We start from the raw sequence: 18,093 nt of genomic DNA, 5'->3' as shown, positions 1-18,093 counted from the left end.
AAGTTTTCCTTTAAGAAAGATACAAGATTCATGTACAGGGTAATGTATATACAGTATAGTACAGGGGAATCTCCCAGCACGCCAGGGAAAATAACACATAAAAGGTCCATAAATGCAAAATGAAAGAAAACGTTTACTCAAAGGCTTTACAAGGCTCTTCTTTAACCGGCCTACCCTTCAATATAAATACCACGGAGAAGTCCTCATGCACGCAACCGTATCTGGTGGGTCATGCAGTAAATTATAGAACATTCTGTGGACAAGAATAGGCATTTCTGCAGAAAAAAAAGTGGACTGGAAAACTGATCACGTGCAGGAGGCTTTTCCCCATAGCACCCAGTGCAACTAGCCCTGCCAGCCCCCCGCAGCTACGCCTCTAGATTACTGCAGAACGATACACTAATTGTAATGGTTAACAAAAACTTTTTTTTCCTACCTTTCAATTTTTGGAAAATGGATCTTTTGAAAAATATTTTTAGGAGTCCCTAGTTATCCTTCTAGTTAGAGCAGCCACTTACTAACTATCCGGTGAGGGGAGTGACATGATGCTATAGTCTCGTTTGCGAATAATCTACCCTTGCCATGTGATGTGACACCTACTTATAGGATTACAGAGGAGCATTATACCAGCTAATAGCACATGCCAGCACTGTCAATTTCCATCTTCAAACTAAATGTGTCATCAGAAAATTACCTATTGCTTAAATCACACTTTTACATAAAAGAATGGGGGGGGGGGGCGATTTTAATTTTCCATGTCACCATTGTTAAAAAAAAAAAAATATATATATATACCTAAACTCATGCAGAGACCTCCTGTTCTATACAAGTAACTTTTAAGTAGCCATCACATTGTCATCACAGGCAGGATTACAATGACGATAACACCTTTGTATAGATAACGCATTGACCATTCACAAAGGATGATATCACAGCTTATCTACTCCCTCCTGAACTCTGTACAGGACACACAGCATGGCTACAAAAATCTCCCACATAAGTCAATGGGGTCAGCTCCAGCCCATTGTGTCTAGGACCCACACAAAGAACAAAAAGCCCAGACACATTTTAGACCTATTGGCTAATGTGAAAGTTGCATGATTTGGGGATTTAATTTTTAAATATCGATATTTTGAATATAGACGTGGAAAATAAAAAAACACAACAATAGCGAAAACTGTAAAATAAATATATTTAACATAAAAACATGAGGGAAAATGGTGTAAACTGGAAGAATTGGATCAGAGGGTGTAGGAGCACATGTTTCTATTCAAATTTTAGTCATAAAAATAAAAACACAACTCTTCAATTTTTATTTTTCTCTGCGGTCTTCCCATAAACCTCTGTGAAGCCACTGTGTACACTGGAAGATCCTAGCCAGCATTCTCCAATGAAAATCTCCATGACCTCACATCCGTTCACGGGGCTTGGCATGGGTGTCATAAATAAGCCCGTCACATGTTCCTCGAACTTTTATGGTATAGATTTGTGTATGCACAACAAGTGCTCTCCATTTTAACCCCTTGGTGACCAGCCTGTTTTTGGCCTTAAGAGACCAAGCATTTTGTTTTTGTTTTTTTTATTGTCTCTTTCTAGTAGTCAAATTTTTTTTTTCCCCCCATCGATGAAGTATGAGGGCTTGTATTTTTGCGGGACAAGTTGTAGTTTTAAATGGAACTATTATGGGGTACACATAACTTACTGATTAACTTTTATTAACTCTTTCTAGTAGGGCATGGGAAAAAACAGCAATACCGCCACTGAGTTTTTATATTATGAATTTTGCAGGGTTGGTACAGTTACAGTGATATCAAATATATATATATATTTGATATTTTTTTTTTTTTTTTTACATTTTACACAATAAAAACCATTAAAAAAAAAAAGGGAAATAAAATTATTTTGTATCGCCACACCAGACAAATAATGTTGAGGACCACAATGTTCACACAAATCAGCTTTGCGTCTGATTAATGTGTGACACTGTACTGACAACAAGTGACACACCACTATAATAGATGCTGGAAGCTGTTAATCCCCATCTATGATGAGGTCAGGAGCTTCATCAGGGTCCTGTATACGACACACAGTATACCAGAAAAATAACATGGAGCCGCCCTCACCTGACATCCAAATGAGGCAGCTCATCCTAGACACAGGGCAGTACAGCACATGTAGTTCCGCACTGTACTGCTAAGAGGGACAACTAGACAACCAATACAGGTGTGTTGATTGGTTGGTTGAGTCTGAGGCATTGTATGAGGCATCTAGTTTCAACTAACGATGGGTCAGGGGCTATTCCACAGGGTCTACAATTTCTGAGATATATACCCAGAAGCTGTGCTAGACTATGATCGAACACAGGCAGTGCAGTAAGTGAGAGATGTAGATGGGGATTTTCCCCACATTTCTGCCACCAAGAAATTCACTATTAAACCAGGCACAATGTCAGGCGTCGGCTGCATGTAATGGTATCCTTCACTTAGCGATCCACTGCTTCAGGGCTCATGCACACAAAAGTAGTGCATGTCCTATTATTGTCTGGAAATCATGGTCCAAGGCCCCATTCACGTCAATGGGTCTGCAAAATATACGGAACGCACACGGAACACATCCGCATGTCATCTGTATTTTGCAGATCTATACTGGGAGGGGAGGGGCAGCTGGCAGAGGAGGCAGAAGGAGCAAGGGTGCACAGAGTGGCTTGGGGTCACTACCAATGCATTTAAAGGATATGTCATCAGTGGTATCCAACAACCGGGACCCCCACCAATCAGCTGTTTGAGAATGCAACAGTGCTCCAGTGAGCGCCGCAGCCTTTTCTTAGCTTTCCCTAAGCCGGTGACGATACATTCATGTGTCATGTGAACTGGGAGCAGATCAGCCCCATTCAAGTGAATAGGGTTCAGTGTGATATGAAACACAACTCCTATACAATGTACGGGCGCTGTGCATGGTGACCTGTGAGAAGGCAGCAGTGCTCAAAAGGAGCACCGCTGCCTTCTCAAAACAGCTGATCAACGGGAGTCCTGGGTGTTGGACCCTCACTGATCAGAAGATAGGTCATCAGTTAAAAAGTCCTGGAAAACACTTAACTGCTTAATTTGCCTGGTGCTTGGTTTAAAAATGAATTTCCTGGTGACAGGTTACCCTTAAAACAGTGGCACAAATGTGGCTTGAAAAAACAAGGTGGTAGATATTGTGCATGTCTAGTCTGTGAAACCATTCTTTGACCAAGTGGTCACAGTGCAGTAGTGAATTGGCGTTGATGCCCCCCTACTTGCTCAAGAAAGTCAGGCAAGTCTAGAATCCATTTTCCTGATATCACCAGTTATGGCCAGTCAATCGGGGTTTGTTATTTTCTCCATTACAGATATATACTGGAAAATGAATTCTAGCTAAGGATACGGAAGAAGGCAATGGTCCCAAAACAACCTTAGGAAAAGATTGATACCTTAAAGGGGTTGTGTCACTTCAGCAAGTGGCATTTAGAAGTTACTACAAGGCACTTAGCTAATGTATTGTCTTTACCCATATTGCCTCCTTAGCTGGCTGGATTCATTTTTCCATCACATTAGACACTGCTCGTTTCCATGGTTACGACCACCCTGTAATCTTGCTGCAGTAACCGTGCTTGTACAGTAAAGGAAAAAGCACCAGCCTAGGTGCGCTCCCGCGGGCTCAGCCACCTGATAGGCCGGCACTTTTTCCTGTAGTGTGCAAGCACCACTACTGCTGCTGGATTGCAGGGTGGTCATAACCATGGAAATGAGCCGTGTATAAAGTGATGGAAAAATGAATCCAGACAGCAAAGGAAGCAATATGGATAATAAAAATACATTAGCAAGTGGTTTGTATTAACTCTACATAATAAATGCCACTTGCTGAAGTGAGACAACCCCTTTAAGGTCTCATGCATATGACACTGTATTTTTCTTCTGGGTACCATCTGCATTTTTTGCGGATGCACACATCCGCAAATTATAGAACGTGTCCTATTCTTGTCCGCATTGCAAGAGTGAGAAAAATGTGGAAAGCACACAGAAGGTATCTGTATTTAGTGGCTCCCTCGGTTTGTGGACCAAAATATGGACAGAGTCATGTGCATGACGTGTAAAGGGAAACCCTTCTATGTGCCAGACACTGCACCACTGCTGATATTTTGCCAGTATCTGCACTTGTAAAATGTGTACGGGGCCCCTACACTTTGCTCAATGATCATGAAGTGCAATAAACAGGATGTCATAAGGAAGCAGAGAGAACTAGATAATGCCGATTGATTCTGCTTGGGCACCGGCTATACTTCCTCATTAAGAAGCTATTATTTAGGAAATGCTTCTTTCACGAAACACGATCCGAGGTGCAGAAAATCATTATTACGTGAAAGGAAGTCATCATGGCTGCAGTTATTCATGTCATATAAACATTTATTCTCTTCAAGCTTTTTACAGGACCATAAACATGAAGAGTTATCCAAGTTTATCATTTGTGGAGATTGAATTCATGCATTCACCAACTGTTGATCTGTTAAAGAAGTAGATTAAGTTAAGCCCAAAATACAAGAGCTGCCCAGCAAGTGCTCACAAGGCTATGAGAAGGTTCATAAAAGCGAGATCAGGCTTTGCAGCGATGCCAAACTACAGCTAACATCTTAATATTCAGGTCAGACTGCAAGTGATGGACTGGTATGGCCAGTGATTCCATACAGCGGCCCAAGATGCCATGTTCCCCTGGGGTAGAGGAATCAGAGACATGATTGCATCTATTTCCATGTCAAGAAGAACAGATTTTCTTTCCCAAAATCTTTGTTTTTTAACTCACCTCCCATCAATTTTGTAGCGCACTTTTCCAGCGCACTTTTCTAGCACACTTTTCCAGCGCACTTTTCTAGCACACTTTTGCAGAGCACTTTTCTAGCACACTTTTGCAGAGCACTTTTCTAGCACACTTTTGCAGAGCACTTTTCTAGCACACTTTTGCAGAGCACTTTTCTAGCACACTTTTGCAGAGCACTTTTCTAGCACACTTTTGCAGAGCACTTTTCTAGCACACTTTTGCAGAGCACTTTTCTAGCACACTATTGCAGAGCACTTTTCTAGCACACTTTTGCAGAGCACTTTTCTAGCACACTTTTGCAGAGCACTTTTCTAGCACACTTTTGCAGAGCACTTTTCTAGCACACTATTGCAGAGCACTTTTCTAGCACACTTTTGCAGAGCACTTTTCTAGCACACTTTTGCAGAGCACTTTTCTAGCACACTTTTGCAGAGCACTTTTCTAGCACACTTTTGCAGAGCACTTTTCTAGCACACTTTTCCCACTGCATGCGAGGTGGATTGAGTGATTTTGATGCAGATCTTGGCACCGAAACCTGCATCGAATCCTCAAGGTGTGAACTTTTCTTGAACAATGGACAGGACGGAATGGCCGATGGCTCATGCCACGGGAGAACACAGGAAGCCAGGCTTTACCTACCACAAACATGGCGTTTATCAGTGAACTCACTGCTATCATATACCACAACTCCCTCAGTTCTGTGCAGTCTGCAGTCACCAAGACATAGTACAGGCCGGCACACACAGGTATATAGTAAATGACAAGAACTCCTCTGTATATCCTAAGAAGGAATTTCAGAGAGGAAGACTAATGCACGGTTGCTGCAGGACTAGGGTGCTCCATGTAAGGAGAAGTGAAAAAAGGACATTAAATGGAAGACGATAGACAAGAACGTCGACACGTCATATGGCGGCACAGTGAACAGAAAGCGGGTTGTGGCGGCGAGGTGTAGAATGCAAGCAGTAACCATGGCAAAGAGCAAGAGTCCTATCAAGGCCTTGCTAATGAGAGAACACAGACCTCCAACATTAGACAGCTTCAAAGCACGGCCATGCCCTTTCCACAGACAGACAGGGTGGTGCTTTAAATAGCCAACCAACAGGAAATCGTTCCCTTGCAAAATATTAAAGTACAATTACCGGTTGCCTGATATGTTGCCATGACATTCTTTTGACGGTGGAAAGTCACAAAACGGATTATCCAAGGAACAAAAGAAATGGAGGACTCAGACGAGATAATGTATGTGGAATGAGAGGAGAAACGTAGCTGTCGATATTGTGCCCAGGCTACCCACCAGTCCAGCTAAAATCAGCCACCTTGCAAAGAAAGAAGCACGACATGTCACAGAAAAATGTCTGACTGCGGGAAGTGAAGTGAAGCACATCTACAGCAGCTTAAAAACGTGCCCAATAATATATGCCCCTCATGATGTAGATAAGTTCCCAGACTTTTGCTCTAGATCTATAGGAGCAATACAAAAAAAAAAAAAAGAAGAAGAAGGAGGCTGTACAACTTTAACCCCATTTTTGCAATTTCCCGATTATTTTATTTATTTTTTTTACTCCCAGCCTTTCCGCAGCCATAAAACCTTTTTATTTTTTTCCGTTCACACTTGAGGGCTTGTTTTTTTTGCGGGACAAGTTGTAATTTCTAATACTGTTGCATACAATGTAGTGGGAAGCTGAAAACAAAATCCAAATGGAATTGAAAAAAAAATAAAAATACAGCACAGTTTTTGGCGTTTTGTATTTACGCTATTGCCTACGCAGTAAAAAATGACCAGTTCCCTTCATCCTCTGGGTCAGTGCAATTACCACATTTATATAATTTTCCTTGTGTTTTAATACTTGAAAAAAAATTTAACTTAAAAAAAAAAAAAATTCTTTGCATCACCATATTCAGACCCCCATAACTTTTTACATTTACGTCTACGAGAGATGTGTGGGGGCTCTTTTTTGCAGGGCAATCTGAAGTTTTTATTGATACCCTTTTGGGGTGTGTATGACTATTTTATCACTTTTTATTCTATTTTTTGGGTAGCTGAAGCAACAAAAAAATAAAATAAAATTTGGCCATTTTGATTTTTTTCCCCCATTATAGTGTTCACTTTACAGGATAATTATATTTATATTTTAATAGTACAGGTGTTTTGCAAAGTGCTGTTTATTTTTTTATTATTGTTTAATTTTATTTTTAATATGAGGAATGGGTGCAATTTGATTTTTTATCTATTTTTCTTATTTATAAAAAAAACTCTTTACCTTTTTAAGTCCCTCTAGGGGAGTTTAACATGTGATCAGATTGCTTCTCCCATAGACTGCAATGATTTACCATTGCAGTCTATGGAAGACTTGCTATGTTCCTATGGAGCCTTGGATCCTTCAGAGGGTCCAAAGCTGCCATAGCAACTGAACAACTCCCTCAAATCGCAGTTCGGTGGGGACAGGGGAGCCGTTTAGTTTGGGCCCCTGTTGCTCAGTGCTCCCAGAAAAGAAGACCTCTCAGATGCCGTGGTTGCAAAATTACATGGCATCTGAGGGATTCAATGTCCGTGACAGCAGGCAACTGGCAGCTATGACGATCACTCCTATCCGGAGCAGGTGCCATCTTTAAAGACCCAACAGGTATTAAGGGGTTAAGGACCAAGAGTATTATTGTGTTCTTGCCTCCTAGTATTTTGTCAACCATAACTTTTTTTTATATTATGCCTATGTCACTATTTAAAAGGGTTGTCTCAGACTGTGGGCAGGACTATGTTTAAAATTAAAACGGAGAGCATTTTCAAAGGTGAGTGTTGCACTTTTATTTTTTTAAATGTTAAACATGATAAAAACTGCAATAAATCTGTACTAGTTCATACATGAAGTCTATGGAGAAAATCACAATGCATCAGCCGTGGATTTGCACAAACAATTGACATGCTGTGGATTTTAAAAGACACATCACAGATCAAAAAACTTACAGTGCACATGAGATCTGCTAAATCTTATTAAAGAGGTTTTCTGAGATTTTTATACTGATGACATCTCATGATAGGTCATCAGTAGGGATGAGCGAATCGACTTCGGATGAAACATCCAAAGTCGATTCGCATAAAACTTCGCTACAATACTGTACGGAGAAGGAGCTTCGTACAGTATTACATTTATGAAGTTATTACGTAATATACTCTCTCTCATACTGTAAAAAAAAAAAAACATTTCCTGAACTCTGGCTCGGTTCCAAGCTACCACTTTTTTTTTTTACAGTAGAAATTAATTTATGACGTTATTACGCAAAGTCTCGCAAGACTTCGAGAAGTAATAACTTCGGCTCATTGGAGCCAATATATTCTAATACTGAACTAAGTTTTATGCGAATCGCTCATCCCTAGTTATCAGCATCTGATCAGTGTGGGGGGGGGGTCTGACACCCAGGATCCCTCGCTGATCAGCTGTTTAACAAAGCACTGGTGCTCCTGTGAGCACTGTGGCCACCTGTGTTTACCAAGCACAGCGCCACACAATGTACAGTGGCTATGCTTGGTATCGCAGCTGAGCCCCATTCAATTGCCTAGGCCATGTGACCAATAAATGTGATGTCACTGACCTAGGCGAAGCTGAGAGAAGGCAACAGTGTTTACAGCAACGCCGGTGCCTTCTCAAACAGCCCCGGGTGTCTGTCCCCCACTGATCAGATACAAAGGATAGGTAATCAGTTAAATAAAAAGTCTTGGAAAGTCCCTTTAACTTTGCTGTTAATGTATTACGCTGCAGTTTTTCTGCACAAAAATCGGAGCAGAAGAAGTAGTATAATTCTCACTGTGTGCAGGTACCCAAAAGGTCTAAAATGTACTGGTTTTATAGAATTTATGGACAGTCAAATAATATTCCAAGTATAGATAATAATGTGCAGGTATAGTGCTATAGGAACCCTGACCACTAAGCGCCGCGTCCATCCTGCCCTCTTATCACCGGTGATGATCGCACCAGCTGGCACAATCGACTGTAAAATGATCATGGGCGGTTAATAATTAACATGCAGAAACAAATGGAAATATGTCACCCCAACACGCTCTCAAATACATAAGGGTCTATGCCGAGGAGTTTTCTACATTTAGGATACTAGACAACGAATGGCAGCCTCTACGGAGACCTGAAATAATCACAGGTTTGGTGCCTGAACCTGGGCTACGGAAACCGGCATGTGTAAGAGGCACGGTTGCTTGCAGCAATTATACCGAGTTACACATTTTTCCACCACCAGTGTGCAGACGATATAAATATTATATACCACAGGACATTCCTTCAAGGAACATGAATCACAAAACATAAATTACACAGCGCGCAGATAAAGAAAACACATGGGCGATAGGAAACAGATCTGCTTCTCGCAGGATGAATGTGTTTATTTCATGAAAGTGCCAGCCATGCCCCGAGAAATTATTCTACCGCCAACATCTGATAACAAAATGGACCAAAATGAGCTAAAACCAAACCATAGTAAGAGTAACAGAAAACGATGTGAACGCCATAATGAGCGTCCCTGCAGCACAAACAAGTCATCACAATAATGATGTTATATATAAAACATAGACTTTTCACTGCGAGAACAAACTGGAACAGTACGTATTCAGTAATACAGTTCCCCTCCACCCTACGGAGAAAGAAAATCCCAAACCACTACTTGGAAAGCGACGGCATAGGCTGCTCGCCATCTGCTGTAACGCTCATCTCAGTAATGCACACGTTTGGTCACAACATATCACTCTACTGAAAAACAAGACCTGGGAATGTAATACTGATGACCTATCGCCAGGATTGGTAATCAATATCAGATCGACGAGGGTCCCACTCCCCGGACCCCTGCCAATCAGCTGTTCGAAGAGGCCCCTTCCTAAGCCAGCGACGTCACTGTACATCAGTCATGTGGCCTAGCTGCAGCTCCATCCCGTTCAAGAAAGGCATCATGCACACAACCGCACCAGTTTTTGTGGTCCACAAAACATGGACACCGGCCGTGTGCATCCCGCACTTTCCCCTACAGTACGTTACAAACGTCTATTCTTGTCTGCAAAAAGGACAATAGGAGATGCTCTATATTTTTTGTGGGGCCATGGAACAGACATACAACTTGTGCTGTCCGCACTGAAATAAATGGATCCCCAAAGAATGTGGATCAGATGCAGACAGAGCCTATGTGGCCATGTGCGTGAGGCCTTAATATGGCTGAGCTGCAATACCAAGCACAGCCGCTATACAATGTATGGCGCTGCGCTCAGTAAGCTGTGAAGAGACCGCAGCAATCACCAGCGCTCCAGTGAGTGCAGCGACCCCTTCAAACAGCTGATCGTTGTGGGTCCCGGAAGTCAGACTGCAGCAAACCGGATATTGATGATCTATTTTGAGGACAGGCCATCAATATCAGAATTGATGGATTACCCCTTTAAATTGTAAGATGAGATAAGCCAAACACTACAGATAACCCAACAGTCAAGAAATAATCAGAAACAGAAAATGCATAGTAATGCACAGCACCATATATAGACAGGGAATGTGGCGGTAATCACTTAAAGGGGTTCTCTAACCCCAAAGCAAAAAATAAAGGCTGAATACGTTTGAATAAAGGGGTTGTGCAGTGTCAGGATATGAATGACCTATCCTCAGTGATTCGTGAATGAGACCAGCAGTTGTAATTACCCTGAACCACCATTGCAAGCTAGATTGCATGCAGGTAAACACTAAGGCCCCTTTCACACGGGCGAGTCTTCCGCGCGGGTGCAATGCGTGAGGTGAACGCATTGCACCCGCGCTGAATCCGGACCCATTCACTTTAATGGGGCTGTGCAGATGAGCGGTGATTTTCATGCATCACGTGAAAATCGCAGCATGTTCTATATTCTGCGTTTTTCAGGCCCGGACCCCATTAAAGTGTATTCCCTGTATTATTTTCCCTTATAACATTGTTATAAAAAAAATCTCTCATCGGCCATCTGTGCCCGTTTATGGCTCGCCTAGGGCATCCTCTTTTGATATCAGAACATGATCACATAAATAATGTAATTGCACACTTCACTGGCTGTTTTGGCAGCAAACCCTAACCAGGAAACTCTGTGCCATCACAGTTCTACTTCACAGCACAGGTCCTACACCTCCAATTTAGGGTCCATTCACATGTCCGCAAAACAAGTCTGCATCAGTTCCGCAATTTTGCGGAACAGGTGCGGACCCATTAATTTTCAATGGGGCCGGGATGTTCTCTCCGCATCCCGTTCTGCAAAAAAATAGAACGTGTCCTATTCTTGTCAGCAATTGCAGACAAGAAAAGGCATTCTATGAAAGTGCTGGCGATGTGCGGTCTGCAAAATGCGGAACGCACATTGCCGGTGTCAGTGGACGTGTGAATGGACCCCAATTCAATGGTTTTACCCCTCAGCACAGGCCGTACGTTTTACGGTGGCAGCAGACATGCGGACGTAATGACAAGCAAGGTCACGGCTATGGAGGCTTATTTACAGGTCTTTACATATTCCTTAAATGTCAGCTACATTCCATTATTTTCCAAAACGCCTATGAGATTATCACCTTACCAACCAGATTCCAAGGCCTGAGCCAAACCCGTTGATACTTGCTTTCTGTGTGTTTAGAACTCCCAACAGAGTCCATGAAGAGTATGGCTTCTCACACAGCGCCTACAGCGAGGTCACATTATCCACATATTGCAGGAATAAATCCAGAAGATGAACTGCTTCAATAAAAACCAGCCCAATCGCCCTTTCCAGACACTCGCAGAAACGACTGTTCGAAAACATAAATGTAAAAGTATACCATTCATTTGAGCTCCTTGGCATTACTGGGACAACGGCCAAATGAAATAAGCAACAGGCCTGGTCTTGTCCAATTTTTTCCTCTTTGGAAACTGTAATAGCAGCTTTAATAAACCTCAAAGTTTATAAATTCAGAGACAAGGCATGCGAGGATACATGATATAATAGCAAACTCAAGCGTGACACGGGAGTATAATATTACCGCATGCATCTTACAGTAATGAGCTTCACACTGACAATTAGGGGACCTTCAGGCTGATCCTTAGGGCCTCTTTCACACCGGGTGCGATGCGTGAAGCAAACCCATAGCATCAATAGGTCACACATCATCAGGAAAAAATAAATGGCAGCATGTTCCACAAGGTGGCCCACCTCCAATATCTCCAAATAGTAAATCTGTCCTAGTTGTCCATAGCAACCAATCAGAGCTCAGCTTTCAGTTCCTACAAGGCTCTGAAAAAAAAGAAAGCTGAGCTCGGATTGGTTGCTATGGACAAGACAGGTTTCCTATCAGGCAGCGAGATTTACAGATATGGCAGGAGGGCTACTTTCTCATGGGCCATCCTGTATATTCTGCGTATTTCACACAGCCCTGCTTCCATAGAAGTGAATGAGGCTTGCGTGAAAAACAGATTGCATCCGTTTTTCACGGATAGTTGCTAGGAGATTTAGTTTGTAATTCTTCAGGGTTTTTTCACGCGCGCAAAAAACACACCAAAAACAGAATGCACTTGCGCGGAAAAAACTGAAACAATGCAATTGCAGACAAAACCATCAGTTCTTATCCTGAACAGTCCCTGACACAATATCCGTATCATTCATGTGAAAGAGGCCTTAAAGGGGTTATCGGGTTGAGGCACCACGAACGTGTCCATTCTGCAGTCCCCAAACCAGGGATCCGCAAGATACTGATTCAGTACATGTGTTGTCTGCAGTTTTCATTTTTCTACAGACCCATTGGATAAGTGGTCTACATTTAGCGGACATATTCTACCCTTCTGCGGATAATCCATGTCCTTTCCGCATCCGTATGTCTTTTCCACAAAAGGATAGAACATTACCTATAGTTGTCCGCAAGATGAAGTCAATGGGTCTGCCAAAAAATGCAGATGCAACAGGGACACAAAAGACACAGTTATGTTGCTGGATCCGTTTGTCACGATAAACAACTCTCTAAAACCACTGCAAGTCAATGGGGGGGTGGATCCGTTTTCTTTTGTGTCAGAGAAAATGGATCTGTCACCATGGACTTAGTCTACTTTCACACTCGCGTTTGGGTTTCAGGGCTCTCATAAGCGGTCCGAAACGAATCAGTTTGCATTCTAATGCATTCTGAATGGAAAAGGATCCGCTCAGAATGCATCAGTTTGCCTCCGTTCTGTCACCATTCTGCTCTGGAGGCGGACACCAGAATGCTGCCTGCAACATTTTGCTGTCCGCTTGACGAAACAGAGCCAAACAGATCCACAATCTGACACAATAGAAAACGAATCCGTCCCCCATTGACTTTTAATGGTGTTCATGACGGATCCGTCTTGGCTATAGAAGACATAATCAGTGATGGCCAGTTCGCATTGTTCACCCGCTGAGTGCATTGAGGCACAGGTAAGTCCTTACCTGTGCCTGCGCCGCAAGCCAGTCTCAAAACAAATGCGGTCAGCGGGAGCAGACCGTTCCGGGAACAGCGCGATGAAGGCCCCCAGCGGCTGTTCCCGGAACTGCCTGCTCCCTCTGACCGCATTTGTTTCAGACCGTCCCGCGCACAGGCACAGGTTAGGGCTTACCTGTGCATCACCGGAATTGTGAGAAAAGATGGCAGCCCGCATGTGTTCGCGGGCGAACAATGTGAACTGGCCACCACTGGATCCGTTCATGCCGGATGCATGCGGTTGTATTATTGTAACGTAAGCATTTTTGCAAATCCATGATGGATCCGCAAAAAAACGCTAGTGTGAAAGTAGCCTAAGTCTATTATTAATATCTAGTTATGGTTCACAGCTGATGCCCCCCCACTGAATAGTACTGCCCTCTAGTGCAGTATAGTCCCCTCCCCTGTTTTTACTCCACTCTGATCCTCAATATGGCCACTGACGGAGGAGCATGTGACCAGACCTGTCCCATCAGTGGCCTCCATGGAATAACATGGTGCACAGCACTACGTATCTGGCAGGATATATAATCACTGCAAATGGTGATCCACAAAGCTTAGGGCGGTGAGCCACATGTGGCTCCTAATTCTCTGGTTGAGGACCACTTGTATAGGCCTATGGTTCTACAGACCCCAGCTTTTAGGGTATGGGAATCCTAGATATCCCTGACAATACATCTAGGAGTTCTTGCTTAAGTATAAAGCTCTTTATAAACATAAGGTTCATTCAGTATTTGCATATTACCAGAATACAAGCATGAACATGTCTACATGACCTCATAGTCCCAATAACCTGCATATAATAAATGCACAGCGACAGTAACTCTCCACACTTCATGCTAGGTACAAGGATATGTCAGCACTCGTCTCAACCAAGGCGGACCGCATTTCTGAAAAAAAACTCTTAGGACTCCAGGTTAGGCCACTTTCACATTGGCGTTTCTGGTTCCGCTTGTGAGATCCGTTTTAAGGCTCTCACAAGCGGCCCAAAACGGGTCAGTTCAGCCCCAATGCATTCTGAATGGATAAGGATCTGTTCAGAATGCATCAGTTAGGCTGCGTTTTATCTCCGTTGCGTTTTTTAGACGGTCACTAAAACGCAGCTTGCAGCGTTTTGGTGTCCGCCTGGCGATGCGTAGCCAAACAGATCAGTCATGACTTACAATGTAAGTCAAAGGGGACGGATCCGTTTTTCACTGACAATATGGTGCAATTAAAAACGGATCCGTCCCCCACTGACTTTCAATGTAAGTCATAACGGATCCGTTTCGACTTAGACTTTTTTTTTATAATGCAAATGGATCCATTATGAACGGATGCAAGCATTTGCATTATTGGTGCGGATTCGTCTGTGCAGATACAAGAAGGATCCACACCAGACGCGAGTGTGAAAGTAGCCTAAGGACTCTTAGTATACAAAGGCAATACTAAAATAATAATATATAACATCCTCACCGATTTTCTGGTTGAATATCTTGTCAAAGGTCAGCTCCCCTCGTTCTTCAAGATACTTCTGCATCACACTTCGAATACTGAAAATAGACAGGTAGATGGGGGTTAATAGCTGTACTCACACAAGTCTTACAGCAGAAAGGTTGGCTGTGGTTGAATTTCTAATTTTCATGCTACAAGGCCTAAGGCTGCACTTTCAATACAAGACACAGGGTAAGGGTCCATTCACATGTCTGCAAAATGGGTCCGCAATGTGGTGTCCGCATCCGCACTTCCGGATCCGCCAAAAAAAAAAAAAAAAAAAATTAGAACACGTCCTATTCTTGTCCACAATTGCAGACAAGAAAAGGAATTTTTTTGAGAGTGCCGGCGATGTGTTGTCCGCAAAATACGGAACTCACATTGCTGGTGTCCGTGTTTTGCGGATCCGCAAAACACATACAGACGTGTGAATGGACCCTAAGGGTTCAAAAAGAGAACCTGGTGGGTTCTGCAGTCAGAAACATGACCCCTCACCTGTTCATGACAACCTTCCATAAAATCAACTCGTCAAGTGATCATACACAACTTTAAAGAGGACCTGTCACCATGAAAATGCAGACCAACCATGTTATAGGAGGAGGAGGAGCGGAGCAGATTGATATATAGTTTTATGGGAAAATGGTCAGTAAAATGTGGGACTTACTCATTGAAGCTGCTGATACAGGCCCCCATTCTTGCACAACCCCTGCAGAGCTTCCTACTAAGTGTTGAGCCAAGCTGACACATATGAAGAGTAGTAGTAAAACATACATGGTTCAGGTTTATCCATCCATCCATGTATAGAGAGACCACCTCCCTTCCCTGTCTCCCTATTCTTCCTTACATACATTAGGTGGTTACATCACTAGGGGAGGGATGACGTCACGTTCCAACTATACAACTGTGGTCTGTTACTGCAGCAACGTAAAGCCACCTACAAGCTGGACGCACAAACAATAGATTTTTAATTAAGACAACCTGCAACGCTGAGTCATTATAGATGCATAGGGACAATAAAAATGATTGCAAAAGCTCATAGCCTTTAAATTGAAATTTCCTGTCAGCGAATGTTCATTACCCATAATACGTCAGATGCTCGTATGGCGGGTGATCACATCTTTCAAGTGGTACCAAAACCCTTGTTTATTGGCAACACATCTCCCTGTGTACATAGAGATGGGCTGCCAACAAACAATGAAACTCTATGGGGACGAATGATCGTAGTCGTGATCATTCATCCCCATAAAGTAGCAATGATTGCTGCATGTCCATGTGAACCTGTTCTTTGCAACACAAACGCTTCTCTTCCTGAAAGATTGCCACAATGTATCAGTATAGGTAAATGTGCTGGTTGTATCCTAGGCTGTTCAGGTCATGAAGGAATGGATATATGAATAAGTACTCGGAATGTAAGCAATTTTTCCAGCAAGTGACAAATTGTAATAGAAATGTATAATGCACTAGAAAACAGCACAGCAATGACCCCTAAGGGTACGGCTACACGGGGGCAATGGTTGCACAACACCAGTCGCAGCTAGGTTCGCAGAATAGCCGTGATCCCATAGAAATGAATGGGATCACCGCACCAGTCACAAGATCCCATTCATTTCTAGGGATCACCGCTACTCAGTGAACAAGGCTGAGACGGTTGACGAGTGTCGCCGCGTAGCTGTAAATCTTAACCTCATACGTACAAGCGGGGGGTACTACTGTAATATACGGTAGTATCTGGATAACTTGATATCCAAGATAATACCACAATGTGCAGGGGAAGCACTTATTTCTGTGCTCACCCTTCTTCCTTTTCTGAACAGGAAATCCTATTATAAACCGTACAAAAGAAAAACAGCAGGGATCAGCTCAGTAACATGCGTCTTTTTCATCATGAAGTAGCATACACTAACTACGATTGTTACATATCCAAAGGCCCCTTTACATGGGACGACAACTGGGGCAATGATCGGGGAGTAGTGTTCCTAGGTGCCGCCCATCACCCGATGATTAAGTATTGGGAGAAAGCATCACAGCGTGCAGACCCCTAAATCATTGTTTCTGGGCAGAAGATTGTGGTGTCTAAACAGCAATCTGCTACCTACAAACAGATTTTCTATGGGAGCGAGCAATCACAGTAGCAATCCCTTATCCCGATATAGTGGCGGTGATTGCTGTGTGCAAATGCAGCTCTCACCTCCTTTGGCTAGCAGGAAATTATTGGGAATGAATAGTGTGTTCCCAATAATTGCCCACTGTGGTCTTAAAGAGGACCTTTCACCGATTATGACACTGTGAACTAAGAATACAGACATGGAGAGTGGCGCCCAGGGATCTCGCTGCACTTATTATCCCTGGGCGCCGCTCCGTTCTCCTGCTATGCCCTCCGGTATCTCCGGCCACTAAGTTATAGTAGGCGGAGATTTCAGTCACTAAGTTATGGTAGGCGGAGTCTGCCCTTGTTCTGCTGTAGCGCTGGCCAATCGCAGCGCAGAGCTCACAGCCTGGGAGGTTATTTTCTCCCAGGCTGTGAGCTCTGCAATGCAATTAGCCAGCGCTACAGAAGAACAAGGGCAGACTCCGCCTACCATAACTTTGTGACCGGAGATACCGGAGGGCATAGCGGGAGAACGGAGCGGCGCCCAGGGATAATAGTAAGTGCAGTGAGATCCCTGGGCGTCGCTCTCCATGTCTGTAATATTAGTTCACAGTGTCATAATCGGTGAAAGGTCCTCTTTAAAAGTCGTTTTTAATGGTCAGGATTTGCTGTACAGCAGTGATGAAAACCAAAAAGTGAGATATCACAATGATTCCTAAATTCTATAATTTAGTTATGTATGTACATCCATCAGCCATAACAGTAAAAAGGTATTCCCATCTCCAACAATGGGGGCATATTGCTAGGATGTCTTGTAAATGGAGCCTTGAACCCTCCACACACCACATTTGCACAGCCACCGCTACCATTCTTTTCGGTGGGGCCAACGGAAATAAACAGCTATTTTTCTCAGCTATTTTCAGCTGCCCCTTAGAAATTAATAGAGAGCCGCAGCGCATGCACGGTGCGAGTCCCACCTCTGGGACCCGCACCTATCAGACAATGGGGGTATAGCCTAGTGATATGCCCTCAATGTTTGAGATGGCAATATCCCTTTAAGGCCTCATGCACACGACCACAGCAAAATACGGATACCTGCCAAGTGCATACCACTATTTCAGGACAGACATATGGATGCAGACGAATATATCCACATCCAATCTGCAAAAAATGTGGATCAGATGCAGAAAAATAATATATATATATATATATATATATATATATATATATATATATATATAT

At 43.1% G+C, this 18,093-nt stretch overlaps 1 protein-coding gene across 3 annotated transcripts in view; it reads right to left on the bottom strand.

Moving 5' to 3' along the window:
• The window catches only part of GRK3 (G protein-coupled receptor kinase 3), a 287,657-nt gene that overhangs the window by 170,239 nt on the left and 99,325 nt on the right, over positions 1–18,093 (bottom strand). For all 3 annotated transcript variants that reach the window (XM_044275379.1, XM_044275380.1, XM_044275381.1), the window contains exon 2: positions 14,745–14,821. In XM_044275379.1, coding sequence (XP_044131314.1) covers positions 14,745–14,821 — 77 coding nt within the window. The remainder of the gene's footprint in view (positions 1–14,744; positions 14,822–18,093) is intronic.

The sequence above is a fragment of the Bufo gargarizans genome, chromosome 1 (genome assembly GCF_014858855.1).
Source record: "Bufo gargarizans isolate SCDJY-AF-19 chromosome 1, ASM1485885v1, whole genome shotgun sequence".
In the NCBI taxonomy this organism is placed as follows: Eukaryota; Metazoa; Chordata; class Amphibia; order Anura; family Bufonidae; genus Bufo; species Bufo gargarizans.
Note: the sequence above shows the minus strand (reverse complement) of the source record. Positions and strands in the feature narration are given on the sequence as shown.